The sequence below is a fragment of the Aphelocoma coerulescens genome, chromosome 3 (genome assembly GCF_041296385.1).
Source record: "Aphelocoma coerulescens isolate FSJ_1873_10779 chromosome 3, UR_Acoe_1.0, whole genome shotgun sequence".
NCBI lineage: Eukaryota > Metazoa > Chordata > Aves > Passeriformes > Corvidae > Aphelocoma > Aphelocoma coerulescens.
In genome coordinates, this window is record NC_091016.1 from 79222050 (window position 1) to 79247361 (window position 25312).

Genomic DNA, 25312 nt, shown 5'->3' on the forward strand with positions numbered 1-25312 from the left:
TTGAAGACTTATTTTACATGACTGACAATTGCCTCAAACTGTGAATATGCTAATAAATAAATACATAAGCTGACCTCCTACCCTACCCCTCCCTCCCAAAATACAACTGGAAAACAAATTTTGTGCCTTTCTTTAAGCAAGAAAACTGGTTTGGGATACACTTTCTTTGTATCTGGTTTGAATCTCTCAGCCAATGCTGAAATGCATCTGCTTTGCTTTGGTATGTGAAAACACATGCACTACAGAAATAAAAGCTTCAGAAAGAAAAAGCAGAAAAGAAGAGAATTATTAAACTGTTTTTAAATCTTTTGAGTTGAAATACAAGTGATGTAACCAGTCAGCCAATGTAAGCTGACATATCATTCATCACTGTTTTCCCCTCTCGAATCCCAGCTTCTGGCTCTGGGCTAGACAGCTTTTTCAGCTCCTCGCCCTACTCTGAAGCAGGCAGAGATGAGAAACACCCAGCCACCAGCAGGACCAGGTTCAGCTGTTTCCCTTTCCCTCCAGCCACTCATCCCACAGAAGGGCAAACACAAGTTTTTTTCTGGGACTGGACAGCCCCTGTCAGCACATACATTTTGGAGACTGACTATTCAATGCTGCCATCATTTAAACTCTGCCCCATCCAATACCTGGTTGATGGACCCAAAGTTGCAGCCCTCCGCCACAGCTCTTGCCCAAGTGGGGAGCCAGGGCCCTACTTCTCCAGAATAACCCCCTCTCCCCAGGATTCTGTAGTCAACAAAAATACCAGGGCAAGGCACAGAGGGAGCCAGAGGTATTTATGTACTGTATCCCTACCAGTATCAGTGATTCCAGTATCCAGAAATGCATAAACCTATCTCAGAAAAGCCATCTGCACCACAGAAAAATACCATGCTTCAAATTTTGTCTAAGCAGCTTTAAGCATACAGTGTGCTTTTCTAAGCCAGAAATAATCTGTAAATAAGAAGATTGGTAACAGGTACACAGCTGAAGGTGTCCTCTATGACAGCTCAGTCACTGCATACTGTGCTAGAAGCAGGTTCTGTTAAAAGAGAAGACAAGCACTCAAGTATTTGGCAGTGTCCCCTCCCATGCACGTATCAAAAACACTCCCATATTATTGTGGCTAAACCAAGTCATGGGTTCTGCATCCAGACCCCAGCTGTCCCTAATGCTAAGACTGTCAATAGAGTTTATAAAGTAATAATATTAATAATAATGAAAACATACATACATACATAATGTGAAAATACCTCTTCTGGCTTATTCACAGTGATCTGAATCTTCAGTTATTAGAGAAAAGGAAGGCTTTTGTTTTAATTTGTACAGAAGCACTAGCCCAAGTCATTCTGGAAAAGCAAGCTCTAAATATCTCCTTGGCAGCCGGGGAAATAGGACACCAAAGATCACATACTATTTTAAGTGTAAAAAAAGTATAAAATTTTATTTGACAAGTTAGCAAATAATAACATTTCATTATTCCATTACAAGGAAGTGTAGTTGAGTTATAACTACACTACATGAAAGTTAATTCTAAGGTGAACAATCTGACCTACTAGAGAGTTTAGAATGTACATGTCTACTGTATCTAGTTTATTTTTAAAAGGTATTTTGTACAACTAAAAGTCTACTAAGTGTCAGACAACTTCAAAAACATCTAACATAGCAAACTTCAGAACTGTTCTTTTCAGATGACATCATCTTTTTTCAGAGATAACTGAAGTTTCCTCACAGCTTTTAGCAGCTGAAGAGAGCTTCGGCTTTTCTGCCCAGGACAAGGTTTAGACATACTTTCTTTTACAGTGACTGCAACCTCCTTTGTTTCCTTTTGTTCACCACACTTTAGTTTGATGTGAGTTGCCCCTTGCTTCAATTTCTCAGTTTTTCTCTTTAATTTCTGCACCTAAGAAAAAAAAAATTACTAATTAGCATGTTACATACTCCAAAGACCCACAGCTGTAGAGCTGACTGGACTTCTACTGAACTCCAAACTACAGGTGTCTAAGGGACATTAAAAAAAAGAGAAAATTTTAAATTTAGTAACCTTGCACAGTTGTCTCACTGTAACAGAAAACTGACCTCGCCCATACAGAAACCTCAGAAAACTGACCTCACTCACACTCAATTGATTTTTGAATCCCATTGCTCCCTAACATAAAAATGCTTGCTTGAGAGAGATGGACTATCATCTCTTAATAGTCTATACTTACAACAGTCTCTTTCCATTTCAGATTGTACTACCCTAATAAAAAAACCAAAGAACAAATAAACCTCTAAAGTGTATACTGTTAATTATTGGTTACTGGATCTAAGCAGCTTATTTTGAAGCCTCCTTAACAGAAATGGAAAACAGAATAAATAGGGTTAATTGCTAAAGAATGTTTTTTAAAATGTCAAATAGTGAGTCTTGACTTGCACTTAGCATGAAAAGGTCACTTCCCAATGACAAAATTAGGCTGGAAGCATTCCAAATGCCAATGTAGGCTTTAAGTCCATTTCTAAAAATAATTAACTTTAATTGCATTCTAGAACATATTATTAACTGTGAAACACAGAGATTAGCATTACACTTTTAGTGTGGCAAGTTCTAGAAAGAGAAATATGCATTAGAAATATTAAGATTGGTCTGTAGAAAATACAAATAGAAATGTCTCTGTGCAAAAGCACCAGAAAAAAACAATATAGGCCAAGGAATTAGAGGAATGGCCTGTATGGATAACCAGGGCATGATGGACAGTAATCATACAGACACTATTTTCAGCATGACCCTAAGGGGTGTGCTCTGACCAGGCTGTACCGGAGCACAGAGGACTTGCCAGAAGATCTGCACTCTGATAAAAGGCAAAGACGATAACAAGGTTGTAGCACATTGTATGTGCTACTCCTCATCATCTCAAAACAAAGGCAAGCTGTAGCCATAAAGATATGCAAAAGAAAGAAACAAAGGTGCAGTTGTTGTCTACTGTCTTAGGTTCCTTAGGATGAAGTCAGCAAGACTTTGAGGCAAGGAGTAACACTGTAATTGTTGGCTCTTCAAGAATAAGAGTTTTATCAAAAAAACCAGTAGACGTTGCCAAGAGATGCAGTGAGGACTTAGCAGTCAACGTCCTTTTGTCCATATTGCTAACGTGCAAGTCTGACACATCTGCTATGACATAAAGCACCTCTATGCTTGCAATTACATGGACAATTAAAAGTTTAAGTGAATAAACTCTATCAAAAAATGACTGGGAATAAAATTGGTCAGATTTAAATTAACTATCACCTCCCCGTTTCATAAAGTCTTACACTGAGTTTTATTTTGTCTCCTGCATAAGCAAAGTTCTCAGGTAAGTCTATTTGTCTTGAAACATAGGATGAAAAAACAGAAAACAATCAGAACTATGGACTGAATGTTTAATCATATGCTCCAAACCAAATTGCTACAAAAGAGTTAAGTGGTTCAGCTACAGAAGAGTGATTTTATGTAGGCATGTCTGAAAAGTTGTTATCTATGGCTCTAAACTAAATACTGACAGAATGAGGACAGTTCAAGGGTTAAACAAAACTGAAAGGCTTGTCCAGCTATTATTTTTGGAGAAGCTCTGGTCAACAGACTAATTAATAAAAAAGCTTCAATGTTTCAGTAATATAAAAGACACTTAATCCAGTCTGTAAAGGAAATACAGCTTCTTTTTTCTCACTCCCCTGAAGGACAAGATACAAAGGAATGAAATTTCAACAGTTTGTCTTAACACAGTGAGCAGAAGTGACAGACAGAGCAACCCAGCTCTGTATTGCAGAACTGCCACAGGGCAAGAAGCTTTCCCACCAGAATACATTCCTAACTGCCAGTTGTAAGCACTTTTTCTTGATTAAATGAAGGAATTGGAGGTACAAGAATATGAGACAGCATTCTAATTATAATCACCCATACTGGAACACGGTGGCTTTAAACCGTTCAGTGACATTCTAGCTGATGACAACAGGAGGCAGAGTTGTGGCAGCCTTTCAACTGGAATGTTACTAGCTAGAGACTTTACATTTCATTCTTACAGTAGCCTGATGCTTTTTCAGCTTGGATATTTGTTTTCTTTTGCTCTCCATTTGTTTTACAAGGCAATCCAGCTCCTGTTTCAGGTCTTCACAAGCTTGGAAGTTTTGAGTCTCCTGTATCTGCTTCAGAAGTTCTTGATGCTCACTATTAAAGACAAGAATGGCAATCTAAGTATTCATGATATGATATCTAGGATTTCTTCCTGCAAGAGTTGCTTCTTCCTGCAAGAGCCATTTTGTGCAGAGTACAGAAATTTAGCATTATTTCTACTCTCACACAATACATATTAATCTGGAATTTATTAACTTGAGAAAAGGAAAAGGTTTTCCTGTGAGTCTGATTTTCTCATTCCAAACTTTTAGCTGATGTCCATCTTACTTCTCCCTCTTCCTACAGGCGTAACAACTACATGTGTAATAGTGTGCAAAATGAGATTTTTGAAAGTGAACGGCACCTGTGCAGTACAACATTTTCACTTCCTGCACAATTTAGCGTAGACTTTGAAGGCTTAGTGTAATACACAAGTATTTTTTAAACTAGTACATTCAAGTTACAATTTTTCTGAAAAATTATTCAAATTAAAATATTCTACTCAAAAAGTTTTACAGCAAAGTGGGCTGCTTAATTAAACTAATCAGATTAAGTAAAAGAAATTGTGTAGATCTTGATACCCAGATACTTGAACAAGTTGAAGCCAGAGACCCCCTCTTAGATAAGTAATCCCTTTACAAAAGACAGAGCTTCTTTTCTGACCTCTGAGTAACTGCTTCTCATTGACAGTTTAATTGAAGAAACTGGTTGTTGCTATAAAAAAAAAAGCCTGTCCTTGAACTGCCATGAGTAAGACAGACATTGCTTTTTGAACATGCGATTGCTTGCCAGTTTAAATTTTGCCACATCAAGGATTTTGAATCAGTGTCAACATCCTAACTGGTTTAATCAGTACATCCTCCTCTGTTCAAACCACAGCTCATCGTGTTGGCATGTCTGCTACAGCCAGCTACAGAGCTTTGGTCCACAGTCCCACAAGCCTGCATTAATGGAAGATGCCTAAGAACACAACAGGTTGTAATCCACATTTACCTGCATGGCTAGAAAGATACATACACTCCCACCTAAAGTGTTAGCTTCTTCCACACCCTGCCCATTTTCTGGCAGGAAACTGTCCCTCTTTCACAACCCCCTTACAGGACCAGCAGGTTCTCCTGCTATCAACAAGCAGAGGGTATGAGCACCAGACTGACTCAGCACAAAGACCCAGCAGGTACACTGGTAAGGACAGATGTTGTGACAGGACTATTCATGCCAGACCTGTACTAACCCATTCCACCACCCAGGCTGACTGCATGCTGCAGGCCTACTCAATATTAGCACCACCTTTGCAGCCTTCTCCAGGAGAAAAATTTTGGTTTACTCTGTATATCTCACAATATGTTTAAAATTTCTAAAAAGCACAGGTCTGAAAGGCTTTTCACTTGCTGCAGCTGTTACTTTAGTAGGAGCCTGTTTAAATACGGGATGTGGAAGCAGAAAAACAAAACCAGTGAAGCACCAGGACAGAAAGAATTTTTTGAAAGAGAAAAATCCTACCAGTCCAGCCTGCTCAGGTCATTCTGTCAACAAGAAGTCCTACAGCTAAAACAGGCTAGGCTTGACTGCAGCACCCCTGTCGCTTCTCAGGGCTACCACTGAAGTCATGGTTACACACAACACCAGGGATGGGTACTCACGAGCTCATTTGGCCCAGCTTGTCTTCTAAGGCCAACAGAAGGTCTGAAAAGCTCCTGGTGACAGTGGGTGATGTGGAACAAGAGGATTTTGAAAGTGCACTGTGTCCTGAGACCCCAGATGTAGCTCCTCCTTGTCTTCGTGACGAGATACATGGATTGCGATGCTTCATAATATGCAACACACTTTGTACATTTGCACTGACAGAATGGCTGGAGCTGACAGACTTAAAGAAGACTTATTAGTGGCTTACAGAAGTAATTAACAACTACAGAGCCTTACTCAAACTGTAGATGCCACTTTAGTGAGAACAGTGGTTTTCACCTACCTTCCCAGCCACAAAAGGTAGTTCACCAGCCTTTACATGTAATTGTGAAAGCTGAATTTTCTTCATTGTAGGATTTCTCTGCCGTAAGCAAATATAAGACAAGAAATTCCAATCTGCTGACCCAAGAGTACAATCTTAAACTTTTTTTTAGTAAGTAAAATTCAAGTAAATACACAGTGAAATGCATCACCTCAGTTTTCTTCTGGTTTCAAAAAAAAATTTTCCCTCCTGTATGTGTAACAAGTAAGAATTTCCAATAGCTGACACATGTAAATTTTATTCCATATGCATGTAGGAGATTGTTTAACAATTAGGCTAATATTAAAGGAATCGAACCTTGTTTACTTAGGTTTTCAAAATCACAGTTGCAAAATTTTGACTGATCTGTAACATGTGTTGCAAAATAAATTCTCTGGATTTCAGCTATCCCCCCAAAACACACCATCTTAAGATGCTGAGCTAAAACTTTGGAAACTAATTTTTCCAGATAAACTGAAAGGCAGCTAAGACAGGACGTGGGGAACGGCAGTAAGACTTTAACAGAGATAATTGTAAAGCTGGTAAGGAAAGGTTTCCAGTGATGTCCTACCAGCCCCAGTACCATTTTAATTAATGAAGGAAAGAAAAAAAAAACGGGGAAAATGAGTTATTTAGCACTGTTTGTCACTTTAGAAGTGGAGTAAAGTGCAGCAGATTAATCAAGTGCCTCTTACATCACCATTTTTCACAAATTCCAGTCTCTGTGCGAGTCAGATGCTATCAGCAACAGTATGCTAATAAAAATTTCCACGTTACCTTCCTAGGTTTTTTGTTCTTCCCATTTTCCTTTTCAGGTTCACATTGAGATGTTACTGAAGACATCAAAATTCTGTTTATATCAAATCCATTTTGAAGCTGTGGCAATAAGCAAAAGAGAAAACAACCATTTAATGTAATATTGGCAGTATGGAATAGCAAGGTTTAATTAATTCTCTCTTTCATGCTTGGGTAAGAACCAATTAAGGGCACTATTAACTGTCCTGCTTGGAAGGCATAAGCTACTCTTAAAAACTAAACAGATTACTAGGAAGGCAGGGTATCAGGCAGATCTTGCAGCTCTTTAGTATTCCTCATTTTCGTATTCAGCTGCACTAGCAGCTGTATTTTTCCACTGTGACAACCAGCAACTGAGATAAACCAATCCTGCCACATGTTGAGGATCTGATAATAAAATCCAAATTATATGAATATTTGGCTCTTACAATCTGGGGACAGAGAGAACTAAGCCTGTCTGTGTAACACTGAGGTCAAACCTGCTGGACAATCCTCAGATTGCTCAGTGGTTCAAAGTTGATATCAAGGCCCATGATAAACAGGATGATAATCATTCCCAATTAAATGTAGGACAAGGACTTTGTTTTGGCATGTACTACAGTTCTGACTAAACAATGCTGGAGTTCCACCACTAAAGTGAGAATATTCTGGCTTTTGTGTCATCAAGGGGAAGTGAACCACACCACACCCTGTGCTTCCCAGCCCAGATCCAACAGACCGAAATGCATCCCACAGTGTACTAAGATGGTACCAACACTAGTTTAGCACTCAGTTTACTGCACCAACGTCCTTTCTTGAGCAAACGTTTAGACCATCTGCTCTGTCATTCATGGTAAGTCATTCTTACCATGTTTTGCAGAAGATAAAATCTCTGTACTAGGGCTTTTGCTCTGCAGCAGCAAGCAGTCTAAGCAAGAAACCAAAAAACCTACCAGTTTTCAACTGTGTCATTCTTCTGGATTCTGGAAGTGGTCAGACATCTGGGCTACAAATCTGCATGTTATTTAAAGCTTCCTGGACTGATGAAAACCCATCATCCTTGGATGAGGTATAAAAGCTGACAGCAGTGATGAATTAAATTAAGGCATCAGCTTTGCTTAGGTTCTTCCAATACTTCTCTTCAGCACTGCACCCCCCACCCCACCTCAAGAGAATTCCCCCACAGCTGGTCTCTCTCTCAAACTGGCTGCTACTTATGCACAAAGTGAGCTTTGGAATATGACTACTTTGCCCCTTTAATAAAAGATTTCTTTGATTTTGCTCTCTTTGGCAAATAGTCCTCTCTCGGATGGTGGCCCAGCAAACTGATTATGTTCACAGAATATTATGGCTTCACAGAATAATGAATTGTACAAGATCTCATTTGATTAACAGCATTTCACTGATTAAGGTTTTTTCAAGTATAACCCTATGGATTAGATTTCTACAGGTCTTAACAAAGGGAGGAAAATAAACATAATAAACAACCGCACTTGGGATATAAGGTTTCATATGTGACCACTTTCGAGTTACTGTAAATTAAGTTTACCTGATTCAGTTACAGATTTTCTAGAAATTAATTTTCTACCTGGGTCACTTAGAGCAGTGTTAAGGCTGATGAACTGTATCACTAATACAAACCCAAGCAGAATCTTTCTTCATTGAGATTTGCAACACACCAGGCAAACATTCTAATAAGTAGTTTATAACTGGTCTAGGTAGTGTTCCAGGAGTTCTGCCTGGGTAGTAAACATGTGGAGTTAAAATGTAATGAAAAAAAGAAGGGTATTTTGAACAAAGAGAATAGCTTTCTTCAGTACTAAAAAATAAGGTAAGATAAAATCTTTTCAGTCTACCTGAGCAGTTTTATCTTGTATTAGCTTATGCTGATGCTCTTCTTTACAAAGCTTTTCTTCTAAGTGTTTGATCTTGTCCTGAATTTGAAGGCAAGAATGATTAGTCCCACTTCAATTTGTCACGCTGAATCAGAAGTCTGAAGGAGCTCGCAATTGTAATGTGGGGATAAAACTGGACTGCAGGAATTTTTAAAGCCCAGATTGAAAAAAGACTCATGCATACAAAGCCAGGGTGGCATTCAGTCAGGTATGCTTTAACAGAGGTAACTTTTGCAAAACTTAGTACTGCTAATAGTATGCCATAAAATTATACCAAATGACTTTCAGACCGTCATTCCATGCATGCTTACTTCGGCAATTCTCTGAGTAGCAGTAAGTTTAAGACATTCTTTTTCTAGCATTTCAAGCTTTTCAAGTTTTGCATGCAGTTCCAACCGGTTCTGATCTTCCTCTTTCTGAAGCTGAGCCTGGAAAAAATAAGCAAGAATGGAGTTGGCAACTGACTGAAATTGTTTCAGACAGCAAAAAAACCCACCAAACCACCCCACACCACAGTAAAGGTGTTTAATTAGTTTAAATTCCATATTTTTTAAATTGCTAAGTGATGAAAAATACCAGGCAGATAAAGACAACTTAAGTTTCCAGCAGCTTTTTTGTCTACCAAGTATGCAAGTAGTAGCATGGTTTTGCTCATTAGGAGTTCCACCCAGGGAGCTTTTCATACAATTCATTGAATGGTTGTCATCAGTCAGAGTAAATTGCTTCTGTTTGCTAGCAGCCTGAGCAGAGCTGAGGAAAAACAATGGCCACAAAAAACTTCGGATCCCGCACATTTCTATACTTTTGAACTACGTTGCTACTTTGTTATTATGCTAAAGGACTTCACCTGTTGTTGTAAAATCATTTTCTTTTCCAGTTCTGCGCTAGAAACCATTTTTCTCATGTAATCCAGCTGTTTCTCCAGCAGGGAGCAGCGGGATTGTGCTGCACTTAACTGCACACTTGCATCTACAGAGAGAAACAAGACATTCAGTACAGCAAAGGGAGCTACACATTTAGCCAGACTGTCATTTCATTGAGGAATTCTGTCTTTGAAACAGGCAAGAATAGTTCTGTTAGTCTGAGCAAGTCATGTGGTTAAAATGTATTTTATATATAATCACAATGTTTTTTCAAACCTAATTTGAATTCCAAAGGGATGAGCACTGCAGTTACTTTGATTTGTATCAGCAGATACCTAACCAGAATCTGGTTTCTTCTCTTCTCCTATCTTTTCTCAAGTTAGCAGTGTTGTGTAAGCATCTGCTTGCTTATTGTAAGAGTTAAACATACCACCTGAAACATGCTTAGTCTTTAAAATTGCTTTATGGCCTATGCAATACTTGGTTTATATATGTAAGAAATATCTCAACTTGATTCACAATTATCAAGCTCCTGTTCCTCCTCAGTTCTGAAGCAAAAAATGAAAGGGGGCTGCATTAATTAGCAGTTTTTCAAAACAAAACACTCCTTAGATTATACAGTCTTAGTGTTGCTGTGGCTACACCTTATCTCTCAAAAGAAATACCTTTCCTCTGTTGCATCAGCTCTTGATGGGCTGTGTTCTTCTCGTAGGATCCGTGCTCTAAGACCTTCTTGTACTGAGCAGCTGCTCTGGAGAGGCTGCACAGGTTATCTTCAGCCTGTGACTTCTCCAGCTCTAGACGGTGGATTTTTTCTTGCAGAGTTTTCAGGGCTGCCACTACAGCTAGCAAACAATGCAACAGCTACACCATAAGTAACAGTTCCTATTTTGATGATGATCATTATTATTAGAAAACACTTCAAATTACAATATACTACCTAAATTTTCTTCCTAGGATCACTCCCAAAATTAATTATATTCCCCAGCTGTACACTAACATATGCAGAGCATACATGGGAGAAAATGGATGTGTTTCCTGCATAACTGAGGTATGAAGCTCTGGCCCTATGAGCAAAACTATTTTCCAAATGGCCCCAAGCACAAAGAAATCATGGCAAATAGAATGTAGTAAACCCTGAGGCTTCTCTTTAAATACAAGGAGAGAACACAGGTATCTAAGTGAAGTCACAAGTTCTGATGTAATGCAACTGGTCTGAACAGATTAAAAAGAGAAAATGTGCTCAGAACAGGGGGAGAAATTAGATACAAAGGGACAATTTAGAAAAGGGTACATTGTTAAATACTTTATTGTTTCCAAAGGTAATGTTTCAACATCTAGTATCTTGTATTTGATGATTCTTTAAACCATAGGAACAAGTCTGCAAGATTTTGCTTTCAGCCTCAAATCAGTATGTGTCAAATTACACCAAAAATAAGAGCTGCAATAATAATTTCAGCTATAAGAAAAAGTTTGCTAGCTCTCCATAAGGTATATACACTTTTGGAAGCTTAAGACATGTTCTGTAACAAGTCAAGCTTATTTTCTGACGTTTTATAATTTATAGCTTCTCTATTCCAAACTCTCTCATCAAAAGAATACCATCAAATATTGCTACCTCCTTAATAACCTTTACCACCTTATCACAGACCTATTAAAAACCAAAAAAAACCCCAAGCCAAACAAAACCACACAACAGCAAAAGACAAACAGCAAACAAAAACTCAAAAAAACCCAAAAAGCAAATACCAGATAGCAGAAAGACGAAGTGGGACCACCTTTTCCATCTTTCTGTTGGTATGCCAAATATTTCCTTAACCACTTAGCTACATAACACTAAACTGATCACTGTAATCCAAAAAGCCCAAGCTCTGTATGACATAAAATTACTACAGAAATCATAGATTTTCCAAGTGAAGAACAATGATCACGTGCACACTCATAGGCTATGTCTGTGCAATGTTGCAAAGTTGTCCATGATAGTAAGTCTGAGTATGGGTATTCTCATGATTCCCCAGGCTCTCCAGACATGTTAAGCCACTGAGCATTTGCCTTGTGAGCTCCAGAGAGCAGTCACCCACTAAAGCACATGAGAACCATATTTCATAGGGACTAACTTTCATGCTGCTAATTTTTGTGGGAGTCTGAATTGTTCAAAAGTTCTCCCAAGGAAACATACCACGCAAAAAAACCCCTTAAAGTGATTTTAAGCTGGAAGGAGTCAAATTTTGCACTATGCAAAGCCTATTTCAAGTCAGGGTACTGTACTAATGATCTTTTTTTTTACTGTATTTGAAATAATGAACGGCTTCTACTAAGTTTGAAGCATTCTCCTTTGCTTTCAGAGGAAGTCTGACTATTTTAATTTAAACAAATTTCAAAGCCATAGTTTACAAGGATGTTAGAAGACTTGCAGAGGTTTCCATTCTAGACGTATGACTTCAGGGAGACTACTCCCTCAGGACACATATACATCCTGTCTCAATGTGAGACTGATAACTGCAGCAAGTCATTGAACTCAGTAGAATAGGATAAGGAGTTTGCTCAAGAGATTTCACATGGAACAATTAAAAAGACCATTTTAAGGACATATTTTGGCTATACCTTGGTTATTTGGGAGAGAAGGCCTGTCACCAGCAGCAGCTGCCAACTTCTTTGATTCTGTATAAACAAAGGCTGCAGGAAGCATCTGATCTGGTGGCTGAAGAAAGCTTCCTATGAAACTGTTCTTTGATTCAAAATCCATAGCCTGTACAAAGAGAGCTATTTAATGCTATTATTTCTTTAACAGTCTCTTTTTCAAAAGTATGTCACTGGGCAGTCCCTGGCTCTGTTTATATCAAACCAGATCATGTGCACCAATATAATAATAATAACAGTAGTAATAACAATAATAATAATAGATAACAACAACAACATCAACAATAATAATAATACCCACACCCCACCAGAAGAATCCTGTCTTTTAATGCAATTCCAAAACAATGTCTTTCATAACACTAAACATAGCTTCCTTTGACTGACCAAAATTTTCCAAGGTTTTTCTAGGTGCTTTCTAATAACTTAGGCTGATTTTTGTCCTTTTAAAACCCAAGTATTAACAGCATTTTCTACCAACTGTTTTACAGACTTCAATGTCTTTAAGTGCTCCCTCCAGAGCAAGCATTCCAAGTTTTACAGCTGGTTTCCATTTGCAGCCTCCTTAGTGCTCTTCCCCCCATCTTTTTTGATGTAAAATCAAATTACATATGGTAAATAATGTATCATTATTACATAACAAAGACATAATTTTCCACATTTAGTGTTGAGATAACAGGAGGATATTTAATATGCAGTATCTCCAGCATTATCTCCATTATTAGGTGCATGTTTTAAGTCCTGTTTCTTCACTCCCTTTCTGTTCCACCCTTTCACATTCTTTATTTTATGAGTAGCACATTTGAGGACAGTTCACACCCTGTCAAATAGCAATTTTTCTTGATACGTGAGACATGGACAGTAAAATGTGCAGAAAGGGGTTTAGGCTAATTCAACCCCTAGGAAGTTAAAGCAAGTTTGAAATCATCCTGCAGCTACCTATCAAAGTAGTATCAAGCATTTCACTTGATACAGTGTAAGTAGTGAAGAGTCTATACAGCTTCAGCTAATAAAAAACCAGCTTATTTGAAGGTTCAGTGATATAACAATTATGATATCACCTGTGTTTAAAATACAAGGCATGCAACTGGAACAGCCTTCCTGCTTGGTAAGGCTATTTACAGATGTTAGTCCCCAAGAAAATCACCCAAAGGAGGTATCTAGTAACAGGAAGAAGAAACAGACAAAGACTGGAGCCTGCTGATGAAGCACACCCCACGAAAAGCCATTCACACTGGGTGGCAAGCAGAGAAAAAAGTTTTCAATAACAAAAAAAGTTTCCAGGAACACTGCTCTTACAGCCTATTTCAAAGCCCATATAAAAAAAACCAAAAAAAATCATCTTCCAGCCACACTGCCTCTTCAAGGTATGCACTAAACTGAAGGCAAGCAGAAATCCGTCCTTCTTCCTCCAAGTTGTCATCACAGAGACATCAACAAGAGCACCTCTTTGCCAGGGCTTGCTTGACTTGGGGCCTCCCAAGCACCACCACTTTTGTGTGCTAACAACCCTGAGGTCCCACCATTCACAGCAGCCCTGGTCCCAAAGAGGGGGGTCTATCCAGGCTACCCTTGTGCCACAGGTTTTTTCCATGGGGTCCCGCCGGCATCCTACCCAAGGCTCTCAGTGCTGTGTCGGCAGCAGCAGCCAGCCAGGCACTCCACCATCTCTTGCAAGACATCCCATCTTGTGACCCCACTGTGTTTATGGCCACAAAAGCTGTTTATGGGCCTCCCTACCTCTGTCCTAAAGGACTGGGAAAGACCATCCAGGGACACCTGACCTTAACAGCTGGCCAGATCTATTGACCATGTCCAACAGCACAAGGGGTAACGGCAGTGAAAGACACAAAGCAGGGAGCAGCAGAAACCTCAGCAGAAAGTCCTGTGGCCACAGAGGTGGTCAGGGCCAAGACAGGAGAGGAGATGGTCCTGGCACGGCACAGTGATCAGCATGGAGTTCCACAAAATAAGAGACAAGCAAGACTTAAAAATTTTCCTGCTGCTATTCAACCCCTTCGCATTGGTGATAAAAAAGACTAGCAAAAAAAAGTCCATAAAAATGAGCATATGCACAGGCAAGAAGTTTCCTACCACTGCTGTGAATAAAGGAAGGCAACTTCAGAAACAGCAGAGGAAGAAGGTGGTTTTTGCTCACACCATCCAACTTTCTGGCAGTCAGCATAAGTGGAGACTTGCTTTTCCAACATCCTCCAGTGGAACGTGGCTCCCCCACATGCCTGCACAGCTATACATCAATTACTTTCCTTATTACTTTCACATAAACAAGTTTTGCTGTTTCCAAGGAGATGGGTCTGTGGACAGTTGTAAGGAGGGCAGTGATCCGAAGCAAATAATGAATAAAGGAGGGAATAAAGCAGCAGAAAATTTGAGAGTTTGTGGACAAGCTCAGTAATACAAAGGTGGGGGGGGGGGGTCACGGGGGACACCTATTTGGCAGAAAGGGAAATAAAAACCCTTTTAGTTCTGCAAGTGAAACCAAAGGGAAGTGAAAAAGGCCAGCTCACCTGCCTGGTGGTGGTGATTCAGCTGATCCGGTGTGGGCTTCAGCACAAAACCCCACAACTTTGCCAGCACAGCAGAGGGTAATACAAACCCTCCAGCTGGAGGGGGGAGCTCCCCAAGCTGCTCCTAAGAGCACAGGCTCAGCAAAGGGTGTGAAAGGAAACACCACAGAACCGAGATACCTGTGTTTGCAGAAACTCTGCTGCAGACACAGTTACAGACACCTTGCTTTACCACAGCTTCCTCGGATACAAAGGCTGTGTGAAGCAGCTGAGGGAATGGTTGCTATAGTGCTTTGAGGCTGTGTCAGCATAAGTACTCTGGTAGAGTTGCTCTGATGTAGATGAGTCCTAATATCTTAGCAGGTAAATAGCAACCATATTGCACAGGAGAAAAGTCTACAACACTGCAGACCTCAGGCAAGGAGATGCACTCCAGGAAAAGGATCAGGTCACTCTACATCAGCATCACTAAACATCCTGGCCTCTTCCAGCCCACTGCAACAAGAAACATATCAGGAAATAATGAAGTAGCTTGACGTCTGTTTGAACGTCAACTGTCCTACCATCAACTTCTTCCCCCTCAAGTATTTAAGCTTCTATAAAACCATCACAACCAGGTTTGCTTTTTAAAGTCTTATACAGCAAGCTTAAACCACTCTCTTATTCCATGCTGCTGCTGCCGTGGACACCTGGTACACAGCCCTAGAGAGGTGCTTTAAAGCAGATATTGCTTCCCAAACAGCAACGTTTGTACTAATGTAACTCCACAAGGCTTAGGGGGATTTAGCACTTGAACAACACTCGTTAAAGCAGCCAGAACATCGTTGTTTAGACAAGCCCTTGGTTGAGGAAAGCAGTGCACTCCTTCAAGTCTGGGCAAGAGCCAAGGGAGAAGTATGCATATTAAACAGAGGCTGACAAAATATCCCAGTTACATGCAGAGGGGAGGGGAAGAAGGAAGAAATGCCGCACTCCCACCTCAGCAGCCTGCACCACTGCGGTGAGCAGGGTGAAGCACTTGTGTTGTGCAGGTCATATCTGGAATCAACACTGGCCCTTTGGGTTTTTTAAAGAGAAATGGCCCAGCCTCTGTTGGTGGATGCAGTAGTGATGCTCAGATACCCGGTGTTATTTTATCCAGAAAAATACAAAGTAACTGGTTCCAACAGTGGCTGCATCAAGCATGGGGCAACTTAGTTATGCCCTTGGGCTTGCCATGCATCTCTTCCAACTTGGAATATTCTGTAATTAAACATCAGCCTCGGCAAGCCAGCTATGTTTTTCTCCAGGTCTGAGCTAGGAGGCTCATGGAGTTCTGTGCCACACATCTGCAACCCTGTGCATGGTGCATGATGCCAGGCACAGCACATTAGATCTGGGACAGCACTGCATTAATGCAAATACTCTGCCTACCTCTTGCCTTGCTGCAGCTGGAGTGCTCATCCCTGGGGTGTGAGCACAAGAAAAGCTGGTCCCTTCAGTGGGACCACTTCTGCCTCTTGGCTCACCACCACATGCAGGCTGAGAGTGAGCTTGCACAAAGCATGCTGGGGAGCAATCCCACCATCAGGTCCATCCCTGTATATGTGACTTTCATGCCTCAGAAGAGAGCAAGCAAACTGGAGTTTGGTACCTAAAGACAAACAGAGAATTTCCCATTTCATCAGAGGCATCTAAGCACTAATATGATTTACCTGTTTACTGTTTCTATTTACTTTTGCTGAATATGGCCTGCACTAAATGCTAGAGTACTGGATTGGGGTGCTGTAAAAATCAACTGACATTTTAGTTACTGCTGTCTGGCCCAAGTAAGCATACCAACAGTGGAGAATTACTGAACACAACTGAATCCCAAGTGTTACAGAAAGACCACTTATGAGTTCTTCATCACCCTTCTCCCCTCCTTTCTGTTTCTCTCCTCCAATGCAAGCCACACCATTACAAAGTTTTAAAAAAATGTCTCCTGAAGTGAAAAGTCCAGAAACATTTTGCCACATATACATCTCATACTGTAAAGCAACATATGGAAAAGCTTTTTCCACATGCAAACTATAGCAGGCTCAGGGAATAATGCTGGCTTAACAGTCTCCCAAAAGATATACACTAAATGAATAATGTGATAATGTAAGGGATACTTCCACTAAATTCTCTGATGTTTGTTATCTCATATGGACACTGGTTCATTCAAATTGCTGTGAGGACAGCCTTTTAGAACCAAAGAAAGAGGTGCTGTCAGAACACCTTCAAAGAGGAAAAAGAAAAAGCAGATCAAAGCATTTTTCAGAAAGAAATACAAAGATGTCGATCTTCTGGCCTGACCTAGTGGGCATGCACAATTTATAGCAGTTTTTTTTGATAACTGAAAACAAAGTCTCAGATGAACCAAAGACTGATTCAGTGTTTATGTGACATAAGAGAAGTTCTAAAGAACTGCCTCAACACGGCTATACCAAGAAGCTCCCAAAATTCTGGCTGCTGCCTTGTCTACTTGAGCCAAGCCTTGCTGGCTAAAGGTTATGTGAGAGGCCATTTTTGTGACACAATCCAAATTGGTCTATTTTTTTCCCCTTTCACTTTCCTTTGTGAACGGGGAGAAAAGCTTGGTCAGCTGTACTAGCTGTGCTGCAACACTCAGCCTTATTCCCAACAGACAAAGAACAGCCCTTCTACAGAGAAAAAAAGAAATAAATAATGTTGTGGGCAAACTGCATCATTGTTTTAGGAACACCCAGTCTCTAGCATCCTGACACAATCACTTTAATCAGCCTGAAACACATGACATCACTCAGAACATATCGGAGTAACTGATACTCCCGTGTCTCCTCTAATCTAAGTGGGTTAGACACAAAATGGTGGCAGCTGCAAAACTAATAGGAAGGGAAACCTCACTGAATCAATAAAGCATTTCAACGTGGTTTTAAAGTTATGTCAAGTTCCACTTTACATAAGTTTAGAGCAAATGGCAAAAATTTATTAGAGAAATTAAGGAACCTGGGAGTGTTGTGAAAAACTGACACAGACAAATCCATGGGAGGCAGCTTGTTGTACAAACTGCGAGAATACACATTGGCAGTCTCAGAACTGGATACATAAAGGTTAAGTTCCCAGCTCCTTCTTTGATACTACTGTAGCAAAGCCCATCCATTCCTGAATATCAAGTCTTCTGCAGAACTTTCATACAATCATTGTTTTTCAAGGAAAAGAAAAAGCATTCTCTGTTTTCTCATGACCGTATGTACTGTCAAGTAGGATAAAACCTGGCATTTTAATGAAAAGCCAAACCACAAACAACCCAACACATGCCCAAAACTCCTAAGACTTTTCACTGTGTCAGCATTTCACTTCTAAGCATTCACACGGATATTTCTCTAGTTCCTGTTTGCTAGAGAAAAAAGAGACAACAAAAAAAAGAGGAAGAAAGAAAACGGAATGAGTTACATGAGTATTTTGTGAACAAGGCAAAGAAACAACCTGGTGGAGAAAAAAACTGTGATTTTTTTAACAATTTTTTGGGGAATAGATTCTAACCTGGCAGTGTATCAAGCATGCAAACTTGGGTCAAAATGTTATTAGAGTTTTGCTGCTTTTTCAATGAGTACAGCAGACCAAATTCCTCATTCAATTGAGCCTTCATCCAAAAGTACATGATACACCCACAATCAACACTTTGTGGGGAAATCAAGTTGGTACAAACTGCTTTAACCTGTACTTGCAGATAATAACTGAACTAGGCATTTAGAGGAGAAAGACTGCAAATTCCTATCTAGTAATAAATAATTCCTGTCTTAGCATGAAAACATCTACCCTGTAATACAATGCTATCAAAATAATTACATTTATAGATCTTTAATCAGTCCAAAGTAATTAAACATAATCTTTTTGTAATAAGCATCAAACAAAACCCAAATACTATAAATGGTCACTAATATACTTCCTCACTTCACCCATAGTTCTGTTCTTATTCTGTCATGTACCTTCTGTTACATTTGGGTTTTGTCCCTCAACTCCTCTCTCTTTATTGTATTTAAATGATCCTATAGCTTTGTTCCTTGCCCTTTGCCATTTGGTATTCTTTTTCTCCCACTCCCTCTTCTAGCATAAAAAGCTAGGATTTTTTTAAAGTAAAAATACCCATTTTCCACCCCTCCCCCCCACTCCCCACTCCAACAAGAGTAACTATCAAGTTCCTTCCCTTTATACTTAAGATCAGGTTCCAACAGACGCTGCTTGCTCTTAGTACACTGACTGATGTGGAAATTGAAGGTGTTCTCCTCAGTATTCCATATGAAGAATGTAAAAACCTACTTTTTATGTCCACTGTTATTTCCTGCTGATGCCATCACACTGTCTTCCATATGTAGTTTGTTTAGCTTAGTGTGTCCTGATAGATTGGAAGGCAGGAAGAAATTACTAGCTTTGGCTATAGATCCTTGACAAAAAAAAAGGAAGGCTTTGCTGTTGTGGAAAGGGAAGGTTTTCAAGGGCAACTGACTCCAGTATTAAAGACTGCATCTGTGCATAGGCACAATAATTAGATATTAGAAAGGCAAATGCAAAAAGGAAAAGGCATATTAGGGTAGGGCAGAGCAAATATAAGGGTGGGTTGAAATGACAATCATAGTGAAGAAATGTAAGAGGTAGGGGATTATTATTGCAGGTGTTGACTCATTCACAGTAACCCCTTTTACTGCATGATAATTTTCACCTTTTATGTCTCAAATATTTATTGGTATCATTGAAAGATGGTTTTGAATGTTGCAACTTGCCCTCTAGGCAGATGAAACACACAGACTGTGTCCCCACCGTTGCCTTGGAATTAATTTTTAAAGTAAACTTCTGTTTTTACCAATATTTTCTCAGGGAAAGTGTCAGTCTCTTCATCCAACATCCTTTAACCTAGCCTGAAGATGGAGTAGGAGGTAGATTTTTAGACAGATAACCGTAAAAGCTTGACATGGATGAGCAGAGAAACACAAAGAGGGTAATTATTCATAGGATTTGTCTCTTCTCACCAACTACCACACCTACATTTTTTCATATATTCCTGTGCTACCAATAGCTAGGCACCTGGCAAGGAACAAAAACTTTATTCTGCATTTGTACATCAGGCAGCCTAAGAAACAGAATGAGAAGGAAAAAAAAAATGTTAGCAAGGAAAAGATAAGTTTTACTCCAGGCAAGAAATTATTCCCAAAATCATATTTTGTCAGAAATAGTTGTCTTTTAATATGCAGAAAAATTGCAAGCAGATCTGAGTTAGAGCAACTCCTCAATCTTATTTTGGAGACCTATTTTGTTGAAGAATAATTTAAAAAAATATCATCTGTTTATATGACTCAAAATAATCATAGCAATTCCAACACATCCACATTGCACATCCTGAACAAGCACAATATCCTAGGTATTAATGACAAGTAGTTTGTATATCATATGGTATAAAGAGTATTCAAAAATGCAGAAATGGTTTTATCACTATTTTTGCCCCGAGTTGCCTGGAGAGACTTAAAACATTCAAAGCCATTACTTGTTTCAAATAATCTGTATATTTAAACTTGCATGACTTCAGAGATACAGAAAATCTGAGTAAGATGCTACAAAATCCTGCACAATGTTGCAGGTAGAAAACTAACTTCAATTGATTATTAAGTTTTTAATAGGCATTTCTTCCCTATTAACTATATGCCATTTCTGAATGCAAGGAAATTTAGTGGATCTCTAGGTTCTTGACTTCAATTCTTGCCGTTGTGTGTGACCTTAATAAATCAGAGGGATGGGACTGATAAGGGACTGATGCTGCTTTCAGCCTCGGGGCTGCGTGTGGTAACGACAGGCTTACATTCCCTGCATGTAAAAGAAATGCAGGTATAGATCCAAAACAAGCAGCCCGCTCAGTGAGGAGCTAACAAGAGCTCCAGTTTGAGGTAAAGAAACTCTATGAACATAGAGGTGTGTGAAGTCCCACCCTGGTGCTTGCCACCTTTATCTTCTTTGGACTCAGAATTTGGAGTCCTCTTCTGGCAGTGAATGCCAAAATCTGTTCTTTAAAACAATGAATAAAGAGTCCCTGTAGCTTTTCTGGTCTGTGACTTCATTTCATGTGGCTGCTGGTCACAGCATTTTTCTTTGTGTTATTGCTGGAAAACACCAAGGTCGATGTTAACAGCCTGCCAAAGGTGCTTAAAGGGCCTTTTGGGCTGTCAGCAGATATAAAATTCCCAATGAGCAACGTTCCTTTTCTTTTAAAGTGCAGCTGGAGGAAACAGTGTCCACCTTCTCTGTGCTGCTACCCAGTGGTCAGAGCATTGGCCGGGAAGTGAGAGTTCCTGAGGAGCGTTCATGCCTCATCCCTGACCAGCATGCTAGACTGGGAGGAGGAAGAGCAGGAAGGAAACAGGGAGTCACCACCTTTTTGTTTGAAGTTATGACCCTGTTCCAAAAAGCATGTAAGTCTCGAACAAGGACAAGGCAGCTGAGGCAAAATGCAGAGTATAACAAGGAGGTGTCTCTCTCATCTAGTTCAATCATCAAAACATAGTCCTGGGGTTAATTTATGCATTTTTGTAGTAAATAGTTCCTGGATATAAAACAGCACTGGCTTGGGAAAGTTATCAGAAACCATGAATAAGTGCCTACAGCTCCCTGTGTCACCTTCCTTCTCATTCACACTAGTGCCACACATTTGCCATCCTTTCCAACAGGGCACAAATTCAACAACTGAGGTGATGGATGCTTCCCTTCCATTTTGCAATCCTCCTGAGCACCTGGGACACTCTCCTGGTAGTTAGGAGGTGATGATGTAAATGCCTTTGAGCTAAAAGGCAACTTGTTAATTCCTGGGTTACTGTACTGAAGGTGAGCACTCTACCAAATACTGCCAGGCACTGAAGCCATCTGTGGCTACAACAGAAAAACCGGACTTGTTGGGCTTGGAGAGGTTCCACTCAGCAGGACCTCTCTTGGAGCTGCTTCACCTACTTCCTAGATCACAAATGGGAACAAAGGGAAGACAGGTTCCAAGATGCACAGTCTTGGGCACTTCTGAACACTTCTATCCAGAAACAGATTAACAAGAGTTCAAGTGGCTGCTCAGAGGAGTTTTTCAGAACTGCACTTGTAGTTTATCCATACTGTTTTCCTAGTCCTCAGTGCTTCAGTTTACATTTATACAGTTAAGTGGAGCGTAGTCAGAGAGTTGGCAAAGCACACCAGGACTTTAAGAGGCCTGTAGTTCTGGTACATCATAGCCCAGCTCTTCTCAAAGCAACCCACTCTCCAGCATAAACTATTCCACAGACTTTCTGCATGGAAGATTTGGTCTTCTAAGAACAAAATGGTGTCTAATTTACCCACCCCTACTGTGTTTGTGACCTCTAAGGAGGCAGGGTGGCAGGGTTTGGTGCATATGTACACCTGCAAGACATAATAGGCCAGAACACATTAGATGTAAAAACACATGCTCAGAAGAAAAAAAAGGCCCCATCTTCTCCCAAACAGAATGGTTTGGGCTTGACACAAAGCTTGAGCCTGGGTTCAAAGGCAGTAGAGGAGTAGCCTCTGGCTTTCTGGTGTCTCTTTGCAAAACAGGAGTTACAGAACTTTGTTTTCTCAGAGGGTAGCTGTGAAGAAAAATGCATTTTACTGTGGAGTACCATTTATTGTGGCAACATGCCAAAACCCAGATCTAAAAAGGGAGGGTAAGCTTTTAGAAGAGAGTCATCCCATCCTAGCTATTTAGCAATTGGAATGAAGTAAGGTGTAAAGGAGAGCAGTTGAAGGAATGTAATTTACAATGCAGTTACTTCTAGACTGCACAAGTTTTACTGTGTTATTATTAGTTCTCCAGTATATCGACTAAATGCATTCTGGAATAAAGTGCTCTTTTGCGACATACAGAAACTGGAACACACTTTTAAAAGTAAATATAATATATTTTAGATCTTAGAAAAGACACTAATACAATTACTAGATATTGTATTTTCAAACATAATTCTGCTGTTAGATGTCATGGCTATAGAAGTCCTTATCTAGTTAAAAAAAAAAAGGAAGTTGATAAATCATGAAGGAAGGAAATACTGAGGTTTAAAACAGCCACAAATTTGTTTTTCTTCAGCTTATCATTTTGAAAACTCAACTGCTGTAATTCTGGATGAGTTGCCAGATTGTTTCCTTCATAATTCTGCGTCTCTCTTATCCGTTCTTCAGGGATCAAAAACAAGCATATTAACTTCAGTCCGTGAACACGCAAATCAAACAAACACATTCCCCTAACTTCGGGCTCTGATTAATTCCACTGGTAGCCTTTGACCTTGATTTCCACGATGTCTTGCAGTGCATAAAGAGGCCTGACCTGGTATCAGAAAACTGCAGAGATTTGGTCTGGAAAAAAATAAAGCCATCCTCATCACTATTCCCTAAGTACTACATTAAAATCTATAAAACAAAGGGCTGAAATCTGAAGTTTAGGCCTTGGAGCCAGTTTCACAATCTGTTTCCTGTAGCCAGAGTTCATTTGGAGCCAGTGGAAAAAACAGCTTCTAAAAGATAAAAGGCAGTACTGTGACTTTCAATCAATCTTAGCGTTCAGTGCATGAATATAGCTGTACCAAAGTCTAAAACACCAAAGCTCCAGTTCTGATTCTGGTTCAGTCTACTGATCTTGGATGTATGTAGTCATTGTCAGAGACACCCAACAACTCATGATGAGAAAAATAAGATCTAGCCAACTTCTGGAGATCAAAATTTAGATAGAAATAAAGCAAACAGATGTGACATGCCCATTCACAGGAAAATGGGAGACCATAATGAGTGACAACAGAATGGGATGGGAAGCTGAAGTGGTAGCTAATGTAAAAACAAAACAAACAAAAAAACCCTCCAACAACATAAAAGGCACTGGCAGAACTATTTTCTTTGAACCCATCAGTTATGATGGGTGGAGGCCTCGAATGCTTAGAGAAGTCAAGACTCATATTTATTACAGGTAGTGATGATTTCAGCAGATACATTGTTCACGAGGGTGCCAAGGGCCTGGAGGAAGCAGCTGTGTGAAGCAGCCCAGGCCTGTCCACCCTACCAAACAATGGCAATGCAGTCTCCTTGCAGAAAGGATTTTATGGGAAAAAAGAGACTGGTCTTCCTTGAAAGGTACAGGTAAATGCAAGTTTTAAAGAAACAGTTCCAGAAAACAAAGGGATGTCAGATGAAGAAACCAGATTCTTTACAAATAAGAGAGCTGTTGATGGATGGTGTTGGGGAAGCCAGCCCAAGCTCTGCTCCTGGACTCAGAAGTGGGTTCTGCATCTTTCTGTGGCATAAGAGTAGCTTGTTCTGCATTGACCTTCAGTTTTGAGATCTGAATTTTAAAATGGGAAATGTGTATGTGAGAAGCTAAAAATAATTGTGCAAGACCCTATGTAGGCCCAGTGTCCTGTTTCTAATTAACTCCTAAGTATTCTTTTGCCTTTCCGTATATTCAAAATGGTAGTTTCATGATTGCTTCAATGTGACAGCTGCAAACAGTTCTGCCCTTGTTTTCCTCTTTTCTCTGCCAAGAGGTGAACTGGATCAAGGAACTGACTTGGCTAAAAATTAAAATTTATCAAAAACAGCACCTTTTTTTTTTCCCTGCAGGAAAAGCAAGGAAAACAGCAATACCAGCCTCTTTAGTGGCAGATTACACTTAATCACAGAACGGCTGAGGTTGGCAGGGACCTTTGGAGACCATCTGGTCCAACCCCTCCACTCAAGCAGGGCCACCTAGGGACAGCTACCCAGGACCGTGTCCAGGCAGCTCTTGAATATCCCCAAAGATAGCAAGTCCACAACCTCCCTGGGCAACCTGTGCCAGGCTGTGGTCACCCTCACAGTAAAAAACGTGCTTCCTGATGTTCAGAGGGAACCCCCGGTGTTTCAATTTGAGCCCCTTGCCCCTGTCATTGGGCACCACCGAGAACACCCTGGCTCCATCCTCATCTCACCTTCCCTCCAGGGACGTATAAATGTACGGATATATACACGGGTAAGATTTCCCCCCGAGCCCTCTCTTCTCCAGCTTCATCAGCCCCTGCACAACTGGGATTTAAAAAAAAAATCCCCTTGGATTAACTTGAATAAAAATACCGCGGAACTGTTGCTCAATGTGAATATTCCGGGGATTTCCCCCCGCCAACTCCTCTTTTATCCCAAGTGATGACGAGACTGCGTTTCCCTAGCACCGGCAGTTTTTCCCTTCCCGCTGACGCGCTAATTTAGGCTACATCCCAGGCTCCGCCTCTGGCACGCTTACGCGGTCGTTCACTACACGTGCGTGCTTAAGTGCTTGCCGGTGCAGGGCTCTGAGGCAAACCCGCTACGGGGACTGCTTCACCCCAGCTGCCGCCAGCCATCGGCGCTCCACAACCTGTCGCGACAGATCGCAAGCCCCCCCAAAAGCCTAACGAACAGGATAACGGGAGTACCGTGCGCACATCCCGCAGCGAACGCTCTCCCTTCCCCTTCCCCGGCAGGATCCTGGCCGT

At 40.4% G+C, this 25312-nt stretch overlaps 1 protein-coding gene across 2 annotated transcripts; it reads right to left on the reverse strand.

The window, feature by feature from the left end:
- Nucleotides 1-1420: 1420 nt before the first annotated feature.
- On the reverse strand, nucleotides 1421-25311 carry CEP57L1 (centrosomal protein 57 like 1). Of its 2 annotated transcripts, none has more exons than XM_069011011.1 (11): nucleotides 25253-25311; nucleotides 12235-12379; nucleotides 10296-10475; nucleotides 9615-9736; nucleotides 9079-9195; nucleotides 8729-8806; nucleotides 6876-6974; nucleotides 6081-6158; nucleotides 5755-5978; nucleotides 4024-4168; nucleotides 1421-1891 (listed from the first exon to the last, which is right to left on the reverse strand). In XM_069011011.1, exons 2-11 carry the CDS (start codon nucleotides 12374-12376, stop codon nucleotides 1676-1678), a joined length of 1401 nt encoding a protein of 466 aa, XP_068867112.1. In that variant the 5' UTR covers nucleotides 12377-12379; nucleotides 25253-25311; the 3' UTR covers nucleotides 1421-1675. The 2 variants fall into 2 exon arrangements, with proteins under 2 accessions (XP_068867112.1, XP_068867111.1); XM_069011010.1 differs by lacking the exon at nucleotides 25253-25311 and adding an exon at nucleotides 16209-16330.
- Between the last annotated feature and the right edge of the window lies 1 nt (nucleotide 25312).